Source organism: Carcharhinus amblyrhynchos, chromosome 11 (assembly GCF_965287045.1).
Source record: "Carcharhinus amblyrhynchos chromosome 11, sCarAmb.v2.hapA, whole genome shotgun sequence".
In the NCBI taxonomy this organism is placed as follows: Eukaryota; Metazoa; Chordata; class Chondrichthyes; order Carcharhiniformes; family Carcharhinidae; genus Carcharhinus; species Carcharhinus amblyrhynchos.
In genome coordinates, this window is record NC_137334.1 from 2,898,147 (window position 1) to 2,918,833 (window position 20,687).

General features: G+C 41.7%; 1 protein-coding gene across 1 annotated transcript; it reads left to right on the top strand.

Annotated features, from left to right (window-relative positions):
- Window positions 1-1,682: 1,682 nt before the first annotated feature.
- Window positions 1,683-19,398, top strand: c9h2orf80 (chromosome 9 C2orf80 homolog). The gene is made up of 5 exons (XM_080198398.1): window positions 1,683-1,764; window positions 6,795-6,872; window positions 11,246-11,330; window positions 13,733-13,842; window positions 19,246-19,398. Exons 1-5 carry the CDS (start codon window positions 1,717-1,719, stop codon window positions 19,324-19,326), a joined length of 402 nt encoding a protein of 133 aa, XP_080054524.1. The 5' UTR covers window positions 1,683-1,716; the 3' UTR covers window positions 19,327-19,398.
- Window positions 19,399-20,687: the final 1,289 nt, after the last annotated feature.

Consider the following 20,687-nt stretch of genomic DNA (forward strand, 5'->3'; position numbering starts at 1 on the left):
AGACACAAACTCAATTTACAAGATAATGGTTAGAATGTGAGTCTTTACAGCTAATCAAGTCTTAAAGGTACAGACAATGTGAGTGGAAAGAGGGTTAAGCATAAGTTAAAAAGATCTGTGTTGTCTCCGGCCAGGACAGTTAGTGAGATTTTGCAAACCCAGGCAAGTCGTGGGGGTTACAGATAGTGTGACATGAACCCAAGATCCCAGTTGAGGCCGTCCTCGTGTGCTGAACTTGGCTATCAATTTCTGCTCAGTGATTCTGTGTCGTGTGTTGTGAAGGCCGTCTTGGAGAACACTTACCGGAAGATCAGAGGCTGAATGCACTTGACTGCTCAAGTGTTCTCTGACTGGAAGGGAGCACTCCTACCTGGTGATTGTTGAGTGGTGTTCATTTATCCATTGTTGTAGCATCTGCATGTTCTTCCCAGTGTAGAGACATCCTTTCCTGCAGCGTATCAGGTAGACAATGTTGGCTGAGTCGCAAGAGTATGTACCATGTATCTGATGGATGGTGTTCTCATGTCAGATAATGGCATCCGTGTCGATGATCCGGGGCACATCTTGCAGAGGTTGCTGTGGCAGGGTTGTGTGGTGTCATGGTCACTTCTCCTGAAGACTGGGTAGTTTGCTGCGGACAATGGTCTGTTTGAGGTTGTGTGGTTGTTTGAAGGCAAGAAGAGGGAGTGTGAAGATGGCCTGGGTGAGATGTTTGTCTTCATCGATAACATGTTGAAGGCTTCAACCACCACAACCATTTTCCTTTATTCTAATTATGAGTCCAACCAGTGGAGGATTCCCCCCCCCCCCCCCCCCCGATAAATTTCTACTGAGTGAATAACAGTAAATTTCTATTGAGTGAATAACCTGTTTATCTCAGAATGTAGATTTATGGACGAACCACACCTCCACAGCTTTTATTGCAATGAAAGAGTTCTGGGATCTAAGTAGTTTATAATGTAGTTTAGTTGGCTGTTGCAATGTGTCAATCCTGAAGCACATTAAAAGTAGATATTGTATTGTTTTACATAAATGCTGCTGTAAATAATGTGTTGTCTGGGCAAAAGCATTTAGAATGATGTTAGGATACCTTGTATACACTAATTGATATGTTGGTACAAATTTAATCTGAATGTGAAAACTGGTTTCATTGCAATTTATTTAATGCAAGTGACATACTCTCAGAATCATAGAAACCTTACAGTGCAGAAGGAGGCCATTTGGCCCTTTGAGTCTGTACCAACAACAATCCCACTCAGGCCCTATCCCATAATCCCACATATTTACCCCATTCGTTCTTCTAACCTACACATCCTGGGACACCAAATTTAGCATGGCCCATGCACCTAACCCGCATATCTTTTGGACTGTGGGAGGAAACCGGAACACGCAAAGGAAACCCATGTGGACACGGGCAGAATGTGCAAACGCAGACAGCGACCTAAGTCAGGAATCAAACCCAGGTCCTTGTTGCTGTGAGGCAACAGTGCTAATCACTGTGCCACCGTGCCAACCGATTGTCTCTAATTGTCACTCCTTTGCACATCTGTCAGTGTACAAACTCCATGTATAGGGATCTGAAGTTGTTTAGCACATTCTACAATGCAGAATATGATGCTATTCTGAAACGGGTATTATACTTCTAATCTAGGCCTGATTCCACCCCATGTTCCTAGGGTCATTTCAAGTCATGCTGGCTCAAAGTACCCAAATGAAATGGAAAGAGAAGCAATGATCCTTTCTTCTTTTGCTGGAATTCTGGTGGCAAGTCAACTTTAATTTAGTGGACAGATGTATAATATTTTTTATTGTGATGAGCCTGAATGTTACATTCATAGATACAGAACTAAATTAGTTTAAGGAATTTCTCTTCTGTAATTCTCTCAGTCATCCAACTCCATCATAATTTATGATCTGAAGTGATCTTAAACAATCTTTTTGTTGTGGATCATCCACCTTCTGTTCAGTGTTTGCCTCTTCTTCCCCAAGGGATCTATTTCTAAAAAGAACAAAATAAAAAGAAGTGTAAGCTTTATTCTTTTAAGTGAACCCTCCAGAGAACCACCGATTCAAAAATCTTTTCTAAATTGGACGTTAATATGGCTGTCAGCTTGGAGGGAGATTAACCTCAGAAGTGCATGAGACACTGAGGACTGGACCTTCCCATCTTGAGTTGGGATGGAATAGAGGCAGGATAACCAAACAATGGCAGCTGATTAGCATGCCTCCTGCCTTTGTTTCCAGCAGTAAGAAGTCTCACAGCACCAGGTTAAAGTCCAACCAGTTTATTTTTGATAATAAACCCACAAGCTTTTGGAAACGCTGTTCCTTCGTCAGGTGTGTGGAAGGTTCTGATTAGAGAAGGGCATGTAAAGACACACACAGTTTACAGAATACTGATTAGAATGCAAGTCTTTATAGCTGACCTGCTATTCAAGTCTTAAAGATGCAGACAATGTGAGTGGAGATTGCATTAGCATAGGTTAAAGGGATGTGTATTGTCTCCAGACATGACAGTTAGTGAGATTTTGCAAGCCCAGGCAAGTCATGGGGGTTACAGATAGTGCAACATGAACCCAGGATCTCAGCTGAGGCCGTCCTTGTGTGCAGAACTTGGCTATCAGTCTCTGCTCAGGCACTCTGCGTTGTCATGTGTCGTGAAGGCCGCCTTGGAGTACGCTTACCTGAAGATCAGAGGCCGAATGCCCGTGACCGCTGAAGTGTTCCCCAACAGGAAGGGAACAGTCTTGCCTGGTGATTGTCGAGCGATGTTCATTCATCCGTTGTCGTAGCGTCTGCATGGTCTCCCCAATGTACCATGTCTCGGGACATCCTTTCCTGCAGCGTATTAGGTAGACAATGTTGGCTGAGTTGCAAGAGTATGTACCGTGTACCTGGTGGGTGGTGTTCTCACGTGAGATGATGTCATCCATGTCAATGATCCAGCATGTCTTGCAGAGGTTGCTGTGGCAGGATTGTGTGGTATTGTGGTTACTGTTCTGAGGGCTGGGTAGTTTGCTATGATGTGGGTATGCCGGCGTTGGACTGGCATAAACACAGTAAAAAGTCTGACAACACCAGGTTTTAGTCCAACCTATTTATTTGATAATATACTCACAAGCTTTCGAGGGACACCCTCTTCGTCAGGTGAATGGAGAGTTCTGGCCTCAGACAGAGCATATAAAGCACAGACAGTTTAGAGATTACTGTCACCTGACGAAGAGGGTGTCCCTCGAAAGCTTGTGAGTATATTATCAAATAAATAGTTTGGACTAAAACCTGGTGTTGTCAGACTTTTTACTAGTTTGCTATGAGCAACAGTCTGTTTGAGGTTGTGCAGTTGTTTGAAGGCAAGAAGTGGGGGTGTGGGGATGGCCCTGGCGAGATGTTCATTTTCATCAATGATATGTTGAAGACTCCGGAGAAGATGTCGTAGCTTCTCCACTCCAGGGAAGTACTGGACGATGAAGGGTACTCTGTCCACTGTGTTCCGTGTTTGTCTTCTGAGGAGGTCGGTGCAGTTTTTTGCTGTGGCATGTCAGAACTGTCGATCGATGAGTTGAGCGCCATATCCTGTTCTTATGAGGGCATCTTTCAGCGTCTGGAGGTGTCTGTCACGATCCTCCTCATCTGAGCAGATCCTGTGTATTCGGAGGGCTTGTCCGTTGGGGATGGCTTCTTTAACGTGTTTAGGGTGTAAGCTGGAGAAGTGGAGCATTGTGAGGTTATCTGTGGGTTTGCAGTAGAGTGAGGTGCTGAGGTGACTGTCCTTGATGGAGATGCGTGTGTCCAAGAATGTAACCGATTCCGGTGAGTAGTCCATGAAGAGTCTGATGGTGGGATGGAACTTGTTGATGTCATCATATAGATGTTTCAGTGATTGCCATGAATCCAAGGGAAGAAAATGTCATCGATGTATCTAATGTATAGCATCGGTTGAAGGTCCTGTGCGGTGAAGAAGTCTTGTTTGAGCCTGTGCATGAAGATGTTGGCATATTGAGGTGCGAATTTGGTTCCAGCACCAGCTGTTTGGTGTGGCTCAAGAAAGGGCATGAAAGTCAAACTGAGACTGTGCCTATCAAAGCTTCAATTAAACTAATTCAACTGTTTCCCAGGGATTGGTATTGGGACTCCTGCTTTTCCTGATATGTGTTGATATATTTTGTTGTTTTAAAGTTTGTGGATGTCACAAAACTTGGAAGTATTGTATGACGGCAGTGCAGATCTTCAAAAGGACATGAACAGTTAGTGGAGTGGGCAGATAGGTGACAGATGAACCTCAATGCAGAGAAGTGTGAGCTGAAGCATTTTGGAAGAACATGGAGAGGCAATATAAAATGAAATGTGAGGGTGCAGGAGCAGGGGGATTGGATGTATATGAGCAATGATCATTAAAGGTAGCAAGACCGATGGAAAGAGCAGTTAATAAAACATACAGCATTCTGGGCTTTATTCATAGGGGCATAGAATACAAGAGCAATAAGAGGTTATGCTGAACTTGTACAAAATACTACTTAGCCCTCAGTGAAATATTGTATACTGTTCTGGGCTCAACTGTACAGGAAGGATGTGAATGCATTGGAGAGAGTGCGGAAGGCGTTTACGAGAATTGTTCCAAGGATGAGAAACTTCAGTTATGAGGATAGATTGAAGAGGTTGGGACTCCTTGAAGAGAAGAAGGCTGAGAGGAGATTGGATAGTGATGTTCAAAATCATGAGGGAGCTGGACAGAGTAGATATGGAGAAACTGTTACCGTTTGTAAAATGATCAAGAATGAGAGGGCGCAGATTTAATGTGAATTGCAAAAGAGGCAAATGTGATGTGAGAATAAATTTTTCACACAACGTGTGGTTCAGCTCTGGAATGCACTGCCTGGAAATGTGGTGGAGGCAGGTTCAATTGAGGCATTCAAGAGAGCATTAGATGATTAATTGAATAGAAAAAACGTGCAGGGGGTATGGGGAAAGGGCAGGGGAATGGCACCAAGTCATGATCTTTATTTGAAGAACTGGTGCAGACATAGGAATTAGGAGCAGAAGTGGGCAATTCAGTTCTTCGAGCCTGCTCCGCCATTCAGTCAGATCATGCCTGATCTCAAATCCACCTCCCCACCTGTTCCCAATATCCCTTTAACCCATTTTTAAAATCAGATTTATATCTCTCTCCTTCTTGAAACCATTCAGTGATTCAAACTGCACCGTACTATGTGGCAGCGAGTTCCATAGATTCACCATCCTCTGCGAGAAGTACTTCCTCCTCATCTCAGTTTTAAAGCTACCACCTCTTAATCTATACCTGTGACCTCTTGTTCTAGATTGCCCCCAGGGAGAAACATTTAGTTTACGGTTTATTTCTAAATCCCTTTTAGTATTTTATATACCTTGATCAGACCCTCTCTCATCCTTCTAAACTCCAGCGAGTATAAGACCAAACTGTTTAATCTCACCTAATACATCAACCCTTTCATTCCCAGAATCAATCTGGTGAACCTCCTCTGAACTGCCTCCAATGCCACCACATCCTTCCCCAAATAAAGAGACCAAAACTGGACACAATACTCTAGATACAGTCACACCAACACCCTGTACAATCGCAACTACACTTCTCCGTTTTTATACTGCAGGCCTTTTGCAATAAATGCCAACATTCTATTTGCCTTTTTTATTGTATTCTATACCTGCATACAAACTTTCTGTGATTCATCAACACAGCCACCCAGATCCTTCTGCCCAGATGCATTTTGAATCTGTTTTCTGTTTAGATAATTTGCCTTTCTATTCTTTCAGCCAAAATGGATAACCTTACAGTTATCTACATTAATTTTTAATTTTTTAAAACTTTTCTGAGCATTATTATGAACATGGAAAACAAGTAGCTAAGCCAGAGACTGAGCTTCCCAGCAATAGGAACTGATTCGGAATTATGGAATTTACAAATGCTTGAATTTGCAAGTTTCATGGGCAGAATTTGCTAGTTCCTGGCTGATTTGTTAGTGGAGTGCTCTATCATGAGGGAGACAAGTGGAATGGTTTATCTGTATTGGAGACATAGAGCAAATGGAAAGTCTATTTTTTTGGATCATCCATGTACCTTCAGCAAAGAATATTTGTAGCATATAAAGATGCAACAGAATATCAAAAATCTAATGTGAGCAACCAAGAATCTGTTTTGATAATGCACTATGACTGCTTTGGAAATTCAGACAGCTCAGTCTTGCTACCTGTTATTAAAATAATACTACTGCAATATTACAGATGCTGTATTTGTTTCCTAATATTGTAATCAAAACATTTTCAGCAATCGATATATTAATATCTGTGAATCATTGCTGAAAATTATTGTTAAAATGTGAAATGAGAGGAATGCATAGATATAGCGAATATTACAAAGAGCAAAGAAAAGTACATTCCTTCGGCCCTCAAAGCCTGTGCCAATCATGATGCCCTAACTAAACTGAAAAGAACCTTCTGCCCTTGCTTGGTCCGTATCCCTCTATTCCCTCCCTATTCATGTAATCAATCATCCAGATGCCTCTTAAGTGTTGCTAATGTGCCTGCTTCCAACACCTCCTCTGGCAGCATGTTCCAGGCACCCACCACTCACTCACTGTGTGAAAAACCTTCCCTCACACGTCTCCCTTAAACTTTCTCCCTCTCATCTTGAACCTGTGCCCTCTTGTAAATGACACTTTATTCATATTGCTTAGCTTATTTCAATCTTGTATTTTTATCATGAAATGCTCCTGTAGCCCTTTGAAAGGATTTAGTTAACTTTATTTAAAATCTGTTTTCAGAACAGTATACCACTAGAAGACATCCTCAAGGTTTACAGATATAAACCCTCAGTTACTCAGTTCTGTAGGACAGTTACGGTAAGATATCTTATGCATGGATAAAAGCAAAAATAATTTGCAATGACTGTATTCTTGATCATTCTATAGTTCTTAACTATATTTCAATCATTAGCTGCAGGAGTATATTTGTCTTTTAAGTTTTTGAGCCTTTGCATTAATTGCAAAATCGAGTACATTATTAAACAGTTAGATATTGTGACATTATGGATCAAATAATATATAAATTGTTATGTATTTTTCATGTGTTTGTTATGAAAATTTGGCTTTAAAACTCAAAAACATGCATCATTATTTAGTACTGCCACTAGGTTGTACTCTTTGACCACAGAACACACAATCCTTTACTGCAGTTGACTCTAACGTAGAGGCACAGATCAAACCCTTGTGTAACTGTTGGTTTCAATCTATTCCTTTAATGCTTCTCATTGACTTGAGTAATCTTTTCATTCCTCTGAACTGTTAGTGGTTGAAACATGTGTAAATTGTTGTAGCTGTTATCACTTCTGTCACTTTGCTCTATGTAAATATACATGTGGAGGCAACTTCTGGCAATCATGTTAATTGGTATTATTAATTCATTCAGTAATTCAGTGTGATTAATCTTGTATTGATTTCTGGACAGCAGTATTGTAGGGTGATTTAGATGCTGGTTTACCCAAAATTAAGGGAACAGTAGATGACTCTCACACATGTCTCAGTTATCCTACTGTAAATCTATTTAATATCCTTTTTAGAAAGCATGTTCAAAATCTCTGTGACTAGCTACAATGAATCCTGCATGCCAATGCCAAGTTTTCAGGGAATTTTCATAATGATTTAGTCACGCAGGATTCAAACCTCCTGTTCAGGACAGATGGCTAAATGACATATCCTTGCACCAACTAGAGCAGTTACTGGGACATCTAAAGGGATTCTGAAACTGTTTTTTCTTCCCTAACCAACCTGGGAGGTCAATATAAGGTGCTGCTAAGTGGGCTTGGAAATGATTGGAAATAGAACCCTTAGTGGAAGTGGACCTGGTTATTGAAGAATCTGCAATTCAACTTTAAGGATTAGTACTTAAAGATTCTTATATGCTGGTTGCTTTGAAAGTTTGTTGAAGATTATTCTTAATGCATTCCCTGAGGATTTAAATGGTACTCTTTGCAAACTTCCATCACTACCTCCTTAATCTGTCTACCGGCTCCAATCATTCCATACATAAACATTACTGTTTCTGACTCCCAATAACATGTACCACATCATAGTAACCAGGCTTCACAATACTTTTCCTGTTCAACACACAATAGAACAAAAATAAAATGCATGTTACAATTTTACTTTGCAAATACACGGATAAAATCAGTGCAGTATTATCTTCACATTTGTGATCTCCCCATGTGGTATGAAATTGAGGAAGGTAAAAGGCAGGGGTACCAGTGGCACAGAGCATGGGATGATCAACATCATCACCATTATGTTCCTCTTCGTTATCTTCCAAAAACATTGATATCCATCATTATCATTATCAAGATTTTCCAGCACTGGTCTACTGTCCTCGGGGTGAGAGAGGTAGCACTCAGCATAAACTGACTCAATTTGGCTCTGACAACTACGTTTGGTAGCTGCCTTCCTGCAAGTCCAGCTCCAATATACATACTGGAGATTGAGGGAGGCGAGGGCGGGGGCTGGGCCTGAGAATGGTCGGGGGGGCCAGCGATCAGGCTGTGGGGGGAGGGTGCTATCAGTGTGGGGCCACTGCACATGTGCCGAACTCGGCACTGTCAGATCAGTACATGTAGTAGCCCCTCCGCGCATTGATTTCAGCCTCTTCAGCAGGAATAGGCCCCATCCCCTGAGATTTAATGATTTAACTAACACTGGTGGCCTCTGTGGTGCACAGAGTTTGACAGATTTTTCTCTGAACTCCCACTGAAAAATTCAGCATGAATTACTCCAGTTTTCACACAAATTCAACACTTAGAATTGTTTTGGGAGAATTCTGGCCCATTTCAGGGTGCGTGATGTCCTTAATTATGCTGGCTGCTTTTCCAAGGCAGCAGGAAGTGTAGACAGAGTTAATAGATGGGAGGTTGGTTTGCGTGATAGTGGATGTGCTAGCAATGATTTTCCAATGGTCCCACCAGATTGCAAGTTGGCAAATGCAGTACCATTTTTCAAGAAAAGAGAGAAACAGAGAAAAAACAGGGAATTACAGGCCAGTTGGCCTAACACCATTGTTTGGGAAAATGCTGAAATGTGTAATTAAGGAAGTCTTAACAATGCAAATAGAAAAGTGTTGCTAGATTTTCAAAAGGCATTTGATAATGTGCCACACAAAAGGCAAGATGATATCAAAAAAGCTTATGGAGTTGGTGGCAATAGCATGAATAGAGAATTGGTTAATGGACAGGATACAAAAAACGGGCAGAAATGACAAGTTGGCAGGCTATGCTGCAAGTGGAGTGCTGCAAGAATCAGTCTTCTGTCCTCAGCTATTTACGATCTACGTTAATAACTCAGATGAAGAGACAAAGAATAATATATCTAAGTTTACTGATAATGCAAAGCTAGTTGGGAAGGTGAGCTGTGGGAAGGACACGGAGAGGCTGCTAAGAGATGTAAGCAGGTTAGGTGAATGGGCTCCAAGATGGCAGATGCAGTGTAATGTGGGGAAGTGTGATTTCATTTCATTTTGGCTGTAATAATAGAAAAGTAGAATATTCTTGAAAGGTGTGAAACTTGTAAATATTGATGTTCAGAGAGACTTGGGTATGCTTGTAGAAAAAGAAGTGGAAAGTTAGCATGCAGTTACAGCAAATAATTAGGAAGGCAAATAGAATGTTGACTTTGTTTGCAAAGGATTGGAGTACAGAAATTGAGGAATTTTGCTATAGTTGTACGGGGCTTTGGTAGATGACATCTGGAATACTATGTGCAGTTTTTGCCTCCATATTTAAGGAAGCATGTGCTTGCATTGGAGATGATATGGCAGTGGTCCATCTATTAGATTGGGCCCTGGGATGAGAGGATTGACCTGTGATGACAGGCTTAGTAAATTGGGCCTATATTTACTGAACTTTAGAAGAATAAGAGGTGATTTCATTGAAGCATGCATGATTCTGAAAGAACTTGAGAAGATAAGTGCTGAGAGATTTTTTTTTCAGCTGGTTGGTGAATCTAAGACACGGGCACAAACTCGAGATAAAGGGCTGATCATTTAGGACTGATGAGAAATTGTTTCACTCAAAGGGTTGTGTATCTTTGGAATTCTCTATCCCCATTCACCTGACACCATGATTTCAGGCAGCCCTGTTATCAATAATCTGCATTCCTGCTTGTCAGCTGTGAAAATGTTAAAGTGACCTGGTCATTTTAATCTCCATGCTGTCCTGTCGTACCCACCACCCCTGTCAGTTGGCAGGATTTTAAATCATTGGAGCGCTCCATTCTACTGCAGAGATTTCCCTTTCTCCCTGACAGAAGCTGCAGGTTTTGTATCCGTGCACCGTGGGCACTGCCAAAGTGCATGCCTTAAAGGGGGTGCTGTGTAGCGGGTCTGAAGGGGAAGGGGGCCTGGGGGAGGGTGGCTGAGTGGGTGGTGTAATGGAGAGGAATTGAAGGGCATCTGAGTAGGGGTTGGATTGGATCACCCTCATGCCTATGTAATGTGGGAGGCAGGGTTTACCCATTGTTTGGGGGTGGATGCCCTCTTTGGTAAGGGGTTTGTTGGTGATTCTCCCCTAATCAGTGGGTGGGGCACCTTTTTTTGTGGTGGGGGGCCTATCTCTGAGCATTGGCGCCCTTTAAAAATGGCCACCGGGTCTCGGAATAGCAAGTTGCTCAAAATGAGCTGATCAGCATCTCTCAGATTGGTGAATTCCATCTGAAAGACGGTGCTAATGCTAACGGGATACACTCTTGTTTTTCCAACGGCACGGACACTTAGTCCCAACTCATGGAATTTTACCAGACATCAGAAGAGATGAATCTGATTCATTTTTCTTCTTGTTTTTCATGAGATATCCAATGGAGATTTGAAATCTTTGCATATGATGTCTGAGTTACTAAGTCTGTCTGAGCAGACTTTGAGTCTTCAAAGAAGCATGGTGCAATATCTCAGTTGTTGCCAATGAGTAATATTTGCCCAGATGATTTCCTTTGTTTCAAGTATTTCCGATGTGTCTAGTTAATACTCCTGTCTCGTTTTCATCATTAATAATAACTAACATAAATCAATTTCAAATATTGATTTAATATTTCAAGTTAGTATACCTTGGTGTGTCGTGTTGGCTAGTCTAATCTGTCAGAATGAATTAATCATTTCCTTAGACATACGTGAAGATGCTGCAATATATGTTTGAGAGATTAGATTTTCAGAGGCCGTGTAACCTTTTATTTTTCTTTTCCAGAGACATGTTCATTCATCTAGTCTGTCGCTGCATCCTTTTGCGATGCTGACTGCAGCCTGTTCAGGAAAACATCCTAGAAGACAAGGCGAGTGAGGGTAGTGTGGAAATTAAGTTGTAATTCCAGCTATGGCCAAATATTTAATTCACTTTGTTCTGCAAGATTGAAAAATGCTGACTTCAAATAAAGCACCATGGAGTTGCTGGGTCTTGTGAAACTATAGTTAAAAGCAGTTAAAAACTGCAGATGCTGATGTGAAAATTAAGTTATAACAACAACAAAGCAACTCTGTCAGCAAGAATGGAAAAAAAAAACTTAGCAAGCAAGGCCTCATTTGAGGTCAGCTGTTGCGCATTCAGGGAAAGAGACTAATCTAACCTTGTGTCAGTTTCATAAACACTGCCTTGGCCACAGGATGAAACAAAGACAAGTTACCATGACAATTATCAAAAAACAAGATATGTTGACATATTACGTTAATGAAGGACAGTTTTCTATTGGATAAGGGCAAAAAGCTATGCTATGATTGGTGGACTATGTATGCAAATGAAGGATTAGAAAGTGGCTCGTTTCTCATTTGCTGTAATTAATTATAGCTGCTCAGTATTTGTATGAATCAACAGAACATTATAATAAAATTCACTGTATCTGTTCTCCTTGCTAGCAAGTGATAAAAGCTTAGGAGATTTGAGTACTCACCGTGCATTGTCTGGTTAATCCTCAACAGTAGTCTTTTCCCAAGTTCTTCCCAGTTAAATCAAAGAAATTTCTTGAACTGAATTCACAGTCAAGTTCTCAAACTGCCAGGGGTGAGGTATGAACACATGATCTTTGGGCAATTAGTCCAGTAACAGAACCAGAAAACTATTGAACCTCTTGTTGTGAAGCTGTGTTTGGAATTTGATGTTGATGAAGGTGTAAAAAATTGTGCAAATGCTAGACGAAAAAAAACATTGTGTGGTCCCTTTAAAAGCTTGTTTTATTTCCGTGTTTGGACGTTTAAATGTACAGACAGAGTCCAACAGAAACCATTTGTATCAAAAAGTCAAGCAATAGTCTTGACAAAGACAACCTGTTTTTTTTTTAATTTTTCCCAATCAGTTTAAAGCAGGCAGCACTCAGCTACCAGGAACCTATAACATTTGAATTTGATAGTGTTGACAAAATCACACTAGTCCTATTGTAGGAAAATTGATAGGTCATCACGGGTATAAAAGAAAATGCAAGGGGGCAAAACGGCAGTTAGCAACTGCCATTTCTCAAGTCTCGAGAGGGAGAGAGCAGCTTTTCACCCTGCCAGCTTCAAATATCTCTTAAGATAATGTACCATGTAATCAGCAAAAAGCACCAAATCAAAAAGAACTTACAGAGAAATCAACTGAGATACTCCAGAAATACACAAAACCTGGTTATATACTTTTTTTGAAAGTGACTAAATACTGTCATTACTTTTTTAAAGTTAATGAATGGATATTGTATTTATTTGAACAGCATTCCATTCGAATCTTATTTTATTTGGTATGTTATTTTTTTTTGTTAAAGGTCCCTGTTTGTTAAATAAATAAATTGTTAAATGTTCATTTTAAAATGAGTGTCCATTAGTTACCCACTAAACGTTACTGAAGGACAGTTCACCTTCCTACATACTTCTAACAGATTACGAGGTGAGGTATTCCTCTTTGGGGGATTCGGCACTACTCCTCAAAAGGGGATCAACCTCCGCATCATAACACTCTAAATTGCTACTGTCATTCGCATTATGTTTTGCCAAGTATTGGCATTTTGCATTTGCTATGGAGGGACAAAATGTGCAGTCACAGTAAAGTCAAAAGAAGGATTTCAGCCCTCGATGAGAATTAAGCCAAGAGTTGTATTGATTTATACTATGTTTACAGTCATAGAATAGAATCATAGAATCTCTACAGTGATGAAGGTGGCCATTTGGCTCATTGAGCCTGCACTGACACAGTCCCATCCAGGCCTAACCCCGTAACCGCACATATTTACCCTGCTAATTAATCCCTGACATTAAGGGGCAATTTTAACATGGTCAATCCAATTAACCCCCACATCTTTGTACAGTGGGAAGAAATCGGAGCACCCAGAGGAAACCTATGTAGTCAGGGGCAGACTCCACACGGACAGTCACCTGAGGCTGGAATTGAACCTGGGTTCCTGATGCTGTGAGGCAGCAGTGCTGACCCACTGTGCCACCGTGCCGCCATTTGAAAATTCTAAAGGTTCAATCTGTCATTTTTGACTTCCCATATAAGCAATGTGTAATTTAACTTCTCCTTTCCAGAAATCTTTTCAAACGCCACTCAGGTTGCTCAGGGCAATTAGGGAGAGGGGATAACTTGCATGTGGTTATAACATGTAGCTACAACCAGTCACTGGGAAGTGGCATCAGTGCAAATCTCAAACGGTGTTTGTCAGTGTAACTCATTTGTCTTACTTTTAGGTGTTCATTGTCTTTTTCTCTTCAACAGTTATCAACTCAAAAGGAGGGAAAATTGCCGCAAAACAGAACTTCAAGTATCCATCTATAACAAACCAATTAGTTAACCAGCCTGGTGCTATTGGTACACAGCAGAATGCAGTATGTACAATTAATACAAAGAACTTTCAGGAACAATTATAGTTTTTACCAGACTGATTCGCAAAATAGCAGGACTGACATATGAAAAGAGACTGGATCGACTGGCCTTGTACTCACTGGAGCTCAGAAGAATGAGAGGGGATTTCATAGAAACGTATAAAATCCTGATATGACTGGACAGTCTAGATGCTGGAAGAATGTTCCTGATGTTGGGGAAGTCCAGAATTAGGGGATCACAGTCTAAGAATAAGGGGTGAGCCATTTAGGATTGAGATGAGGAAGAGCTTCTCTACTTAGAGACTTGTGAACCTGTGGAATTCTCTACCACTGAAAGCTGTTCGGCCAATTCATTAGATATGTTCAATATGGGAGCTGAACATGGCCCTTGCAGCTAAAAGGATCAATGTGTATGGAGAGAAAGTGGGAGTGGGATATTGCAAGTGCATGTTCAACCATGATCATATTGAATGGTGGTGGAAGCTCGAAGGCCTACGGCTGCATCTATTTTCTATGTTTAAGGGAGTTGCAATTGTTACAAGTTTTAGAAGGGTGACTGAGGTGTAGTCTCATCAGCCATGATAAATTAACATCTGTTGATCCCCCACTTTTGCATACCAGGTCAAGTTTATGTACAAATGAACGCTGACCAGATAATGCACCACTGATTGAGCCATTTGTGTGAAGAAAACAATCTACTGGAATCATGTTGGCCAAAATTCTCTGGCCGTTCACATCAGCCTTATTCTCCAGTACTGCCGTTAGCGCACCCCAGCCTGCAGGTTTCCCACCGGTGCAGAGTAATATCAATGGGAATTCTCTGATGGGACCGGAGAAACCTACTGCTAGCAAACTACGTGCCACCTCCCACCAGCAGGAAACGTGTGGCTGGGAGGCTGTAGAATCTTGTCCATCGTGTTTTCTTTTAGGCAGTTTGTTTAAAAGATAGTGGAGATGTGAATATGAGCAAAATGTTATTAAAGCATTGTAATAATGGTTGTGGAACCCTGTATTGTCGAACAGGACCCAAGTGACCAGCCTGAAGAAGAGAAATTAAAAGAAGAGAAAAGCCTCTAACTAGAGTTAGAAGAAGTAAATGATCAGTTTGCTATCATTAATGAAAACAGCCTCATACCTCAAAGGAAAAACAATCCCAGTGCTCAGGAATTTATCACAGCAATTTCTTTGAAGTTAAAAAGCAATTAACATTTGAAATGAAAGCAATCTTCGTAAAAAGCAAACCTTTTCTCCCCATGTCTCATATATTCGAAATACAATTTGTTTCTAAAAATGATTGAATTTACAACGCTTGAATATTGTGAAAATCTGCGTATTTGCAATTTATAACTGTGGTGTTAAATTATAATCAGGGATTGATGGGGGAGGGTGCTGTAATGGATATGCAAGACAGTTGGTGATTTGACAAAGTAGAGAAGTGTGCAATGTATACCTATGGTTGGATAAGATCAGGGTTGTGTACTGGATGGGGGTTGTGTAATACAGATGGCAAATAGGGGCATGTCTAATTGATATGCTCAGTGGGACATTTGTAATGTACACGTAAGATGGGGTGTGTAATGGATAGATAAGATGAGCAATGTGTACTGAATGGGGATTGTGTAACAGATGGAAAATAGGAATATGTGTAATTAATATGTAAGATGGGGGGCATGTGTGATGGATGTATCAGATGGGGGGTGTTTTTAATGGATAGGTGAAATGAGGGTGTGTGTCATGGATATCTCAGATGGGAGTATGTGTAATGAATATTTCAAATGCAGATGTGAGTAATGGATATGTAAGATAGTTGTGTGTGTAATGGAGATGTAAGATGGAGGTGTGTGTAATGGATATATGAGGCAGGGGCATGCGTGATGGATGTGTGCGATGGAGCGTATGTAATTGATATGTAAGCTGGGGATGTGTGTAATGGATGTAAAATGGTAGCATGTGTAATGGATTTGTAAGATGTAATGGACATGTCAGATGGAGATGTATGTAATGGATAGGTAAGATGGGAATGTGTGTAATGGGTATGTAAGATGTGGACATGTGTAATGGATATGTGAAATGGGGGTCCGTGTAATTGATATGTGAGTTAGGGCCATGTGTATTGGTTATGCAAGGTTAGAGCATGTGTACTGGATATGTAAGAAGGGATAGGGACTGGGGGTGTGGAGTCAGGAGGAGGGCTATTTGACATAATTCCTACTATGTGCCCTTTTCTTGGATACTCCTGTATGTATTTTGTATGTTCCTAGTTTGAATTTTTGAGATGGTTAATGCTTGCATCCAGTGATAAGTTTTCCAACAGGTTTCAAAGTCTTCTGTCTTAGGGGAATGGGTCACCTCCATTGGCCTGGGTTTTGCTTCAGAAATACAAAGGGGACCTTGTGCACTCCCTTGGAATTTGATTTCTGCACTCACAGGGAGTATTAGCTATTAGCATCTCTTTAGAGTTAACAAGGTTCTGTGTTTTTTTTTGAAGGCTAGAAATTCCTTTTGTGTGAGCTGTAGCCAGTCATGGCTCCAGTCGTGTGTAAAGCTTTTGCCTGTAATATATTTTTAAAATAATTATATAAAGTAATCTGGATGCTATAGAGAGATATATATATAAATATATTTTCATGCCTTCTTGGCCTGGAACACATAGAAGCAGACATAGAAGCCGGAGTAGGCCAGTCGGCCTTTTGAGACTGCTAAGCCATTCATTGTGATCATGACTGACCATTAAATTCATTAGCCTGATCCCCTCCCCTCATATCCCTTGATGTCTTTAGCCCCAAGAGCTATATCTAATTCCTTCTTAAAATTAGACAACGTTTTGGCCTCAATTGCTTTCTGTGGTGGTGAATTCCACACATTCAGCACTCTGTGGGTGAACAAACTTAGAACAATTGTATCCCAGGCTCACTTATAACGTTTAATTTAAATATAATTTCAAACGAGGTTGATCTCCCTGGAAATCCAGTGCTGGTAAGATTGCAAGAAGCGAGAAACCGGGCGTGAATCTGATCTGTTGGCTCTCCCGCGATCTTACCAGCTCACCCCACCCATCAACCGACAGGCTGAGAAGGTAAGATCGCCCCCTGAATGTACAGAGCTGTCAGAGATAGTCGCTAAGATGAGCTTACGTTAAAAGCAGAGAGAAGTCATGTGACCCAGCTCTTGGGTCTAAAAGATACTGGATTTGAAGTAACTATCAGAGACAGACTGTCATTGGGATAAAACGGACATCAGAAACTCTCTCATTTAAGCTGAGTTGTTTGTGATGTGAAAATCCACTGGACTGATTGCTGGGTTCTTAAAGGAGAATTCTGAACCAACACCATCGTCCACAGAATCAAAGAGAATCAACCAGCCACAACTCTGCGATGAGAAACTCAAATACCTGCAGCTGCTGTGAAAAGTGACTCCGTGGCTGTAACAAACAACCAGACAATCTCTGATTTTTTTTTCCCTCCAACTTTAATTTTTATTTGGCTAAGTTTTAAGATCTGATACTTTGCAGCATTTTCTTTCTTTTGTTATTTTGCATTTTTGGGGGTTTTGTATGTGTTGTTTTAACATTAGTGGGTGGTTGAATACATTTATACATTTTAAAGCTTTTGTTAATAGTTTCTGTATCTTTACCTGTGTGAGTATTAGCAATAAAACTAACTCTGCTAGTTAACTGGCTGGCTTTTTCTTACACCAAACCCCACACAATTTAAGTACCTCTATTGAATTGGCAATATGGCCTTCTTAAATTCAGACTCTTGTTATAACCAACCCAGGAGTGGGACAAAGAGAGGGTTCAGTTCACCCCACCCTAACTTGGTCATTTTTCTAAACTTGGAACCTTGTGGTACAAAGCCAGCCACCAAACACAATGTATACCTAAATATCATAAATTTACTGTATTCTGAAAGAACAATTTCCAGACTTTTACTAAAATGTCTAGTAGCAGTTATATGTGAGTTAATATAAAGTGAATATTTTCCTTGGAGATTGAGAGGAGGTTTGATGGAGGTGTACATTATGTTATATTTAGAAAGGGGCGATAGGTAAAAACTGTGGGACAAAGAGAGGGTTCAGTTCACCCCACCCTAACTTGGTCATTTTTCTAAACTTGGAACCTTGTGGTACAAAGCCAGCCACCAAACACAATGTATACCTAAATATCATAAATTTACTGTATTCTGAAAGAACAATTTCCAGACTTTTACTAAAATGTCTAGTAGCAGTTATATGTGAGTTAATATAAAGTGAATATTTTCCTTGGAGATTGAGAGGAGGTTTGATGGAGGTGTACATTATGTTATATTTAGAAAGGGGCGATAGGTAAAAACTGTTCCCATTAGCTGACAGTGTAAGGATTAGGAGGCAACGATTTAAGGTTGACAACTTCAGGCACCCTCATAAGCAGTGAGCTTCAGGTTATAAGCACTTACTGCAATATAAAGTTCTTCATATATCCCCTGCATCTTTTTATCAATGTTGAAAATATGATATAATAGTCTGGCCTACTAGGCTGAAATTTCCGGGCCCTTTGAGATAGGCTGGGAGTCTGGAGGGCAGGATGTCGGGTAGAAGGTCAATGTCTTCATTTTGCTTTCTGATGTTCCTGACGGCAGCTGACATGGAGGGAGACATCGTGCCTGAACAAAGCAAGAAGAAAATTAAACCAATTAAGTAGCTAATTGTTAGCAATTTTACAGGGTTTTCTTTGAGTTTTGTGAATGGAGCATGGGATCCATGGAGTTTTAGAGACTCACCTGGCATAAACAGACAGTAAGCAAGTGGGAGTTCGATACTGGCTCTCTCCGGCAAACATGAAGCAAGTCAGCATGGAATGGGGGGGGGGGTGGGAGCAGCATAGGCAGCAGATGAACAAAGTATGGAGGAAGGTGCCAGCCTTGCAATGGTGTTCTGCCAATGCCATTGGGGCAGTAGCACTTCAACAGAAAAAGCAGGGGATGGGCCCGTTTGAATAAGAGGACTTGGAAATGGGAAAAAGCCACCTGCCACTGGCTTCATTCATCCAGGCTTTATGGCCTGCAGTGAGAAGGAGGGGGAGAAGCAGAGAATGGAGGGAAGTACAGCCACTTACAGCACAAGAGCAATGGCTTTGACCAACAGGAGGTACAGCCTCAAGGTGGGGATGTAGGAAAAGGATCCAGGGAGGCATGCAACAGCCTCCTGTACAGAGAAGAGGCTGCCTTCCAGAGAGGGTCCTCCATCAATTACCTTCAAATCTCTGAGTGACAGTGTCGTAGCAGACTGCACTTGTTAAGGGAGGCCAACGTTGAACTGTGTGTCAGGATGGAGGACAAGCTGAATCCAATGGGACATGTTGGTCACCTATTGCTAGTGGAATTGAAGATCATAATGGCATTCAATCTCTATCCCTCTGTATGTTTTCAGGGATCCATGTGGGATTTCACATTCAATGGCACGTTGATGCATCAAAATGATGACCAATGCTTCGTTCAAGAGGCCTGGTAAATGTATTCCTTTCTGCACTGACATGTTGAAGCCCAGAGCACCATTGGGCTTATGACCATCATTGTATTCCCACAGGTGAGGTTCTGATTGACAATGCGCATATGGGTATTAAGGCTCTAACAGGTCTGTCAGTGGCCTTCATCAGGAAGTACTTCTACTCCATCAGTGTTTGACTGATCCATAACCGCTGCAGAAAGATTCTTTAGGTGTGTTTCTCAGGGATCAGCCAAGAGGTTTCAGTAGTACCAGGTGCTACAGCTTCTCTGATCCACCTTCAGGGATGGATACGAGGCAACAAATAGTTTACACTCAGAATATGGCTAATAATACCTGCGAGGAATATATGAATTGATGCAGGGGCAAGTGAAGTGCATATCAAACATTTCATTTCTGAAGATGCAATTCACTTGCCTTGTGATAGGTTACAGATCAGAAACTCCCAGGTATAACATGAAACCAGACTAGACCCCAATCGTTTTCTATTTTGGAATGTGAAGGTAAAGAGGGGTGATTCTCCCAAAAAAATTCTAAGTGTTGAATTCAAGTAAAAACCGGAGTAAATCTCACTAGTTTTTTCAGAGGGAATTTAAAAAAGAATCTCTGACTCTTTGTGCACTGCAGAGTATCACAGCACTAATCCCGTTGAAAATCAGGGGACAGGACCTATCCCACTGGAGAGGCCAGCAGCATAGTGCTGAGATCGGCGCATGCACAATGTTCCCACACTGCTGGCCTCCCGATTAATGGACTGCTCGATCATTTGGACAGCCCCGTGACCCCCGGAACAGCACCCCTCTCACCCCCCCAGTGCGTGATTGCGGGCCCCCTGAATATGTCCAGGCCAGCCTTGACCCTATCCTGGCCTCCCCAGCTCTGATCTCCTGATCCCTGCCCCCTCCCCAGCCCCAACCCCCTCCACCCCCAGCAGGCTGGACCCCCCAATCCCAATGACCAGCCTAGATCACTGGCCTCCCTCTCTTCCCCATCGATCCCGAATGCAGAGTCACAGTGGGACCCCACAACACCTACTGATTGCCCCCAGATGCGTTGCCCCCGCACTGGCCCTGCTCTCATTAGGCTCCACCCCCTTAGCACTGCCCCATGCCTGATGGGCAGTGCCAAGGTACCAGCACCCAGCTCTCTCGTGGGCGCTGATTGCCTCCTTTCATTCCAACGGGATCGGGCCGCCAGCTCTCCGCAAGTGGGGAGCTACTGAAAACCGCACTGGAGTGAAACACTGCAAATGGTGGGGGGAGATGCTTCAGGCCCTGAGATTTCAGTTCAATGACAAAGAGTCATCTAGACTCGAAACATTGGTTCTATTCTCTCTCCACAGATGCTGTCAGACCTGCTGAGATTTT

Excerpts from the sequence above, each read along its gene's own strand:
- c9h2orf80 (XM_080198398.1), top strand. The coding sequence starts at position 1,717 with ATGGAAAGAGAAGCAATGATCCTTTCTTCTTTTGCTGGAATTCTGGTG. Across the intron at positions 1,765-6,794 it reads CTTTTGCTGGAATTCTGGTG|AACAGTATACCACTAGAAGA; the intron begins GCAAGTCAACTT and ends ATCTGTTTTCAG. Across the intron at positions 13,843-19,245 it reads TTGGTACACAGCAGAATGCA|GGATCCATGTGGGATTTCAC; the intron begins GTATGTACAATT and ends GTATGTTTTCAG.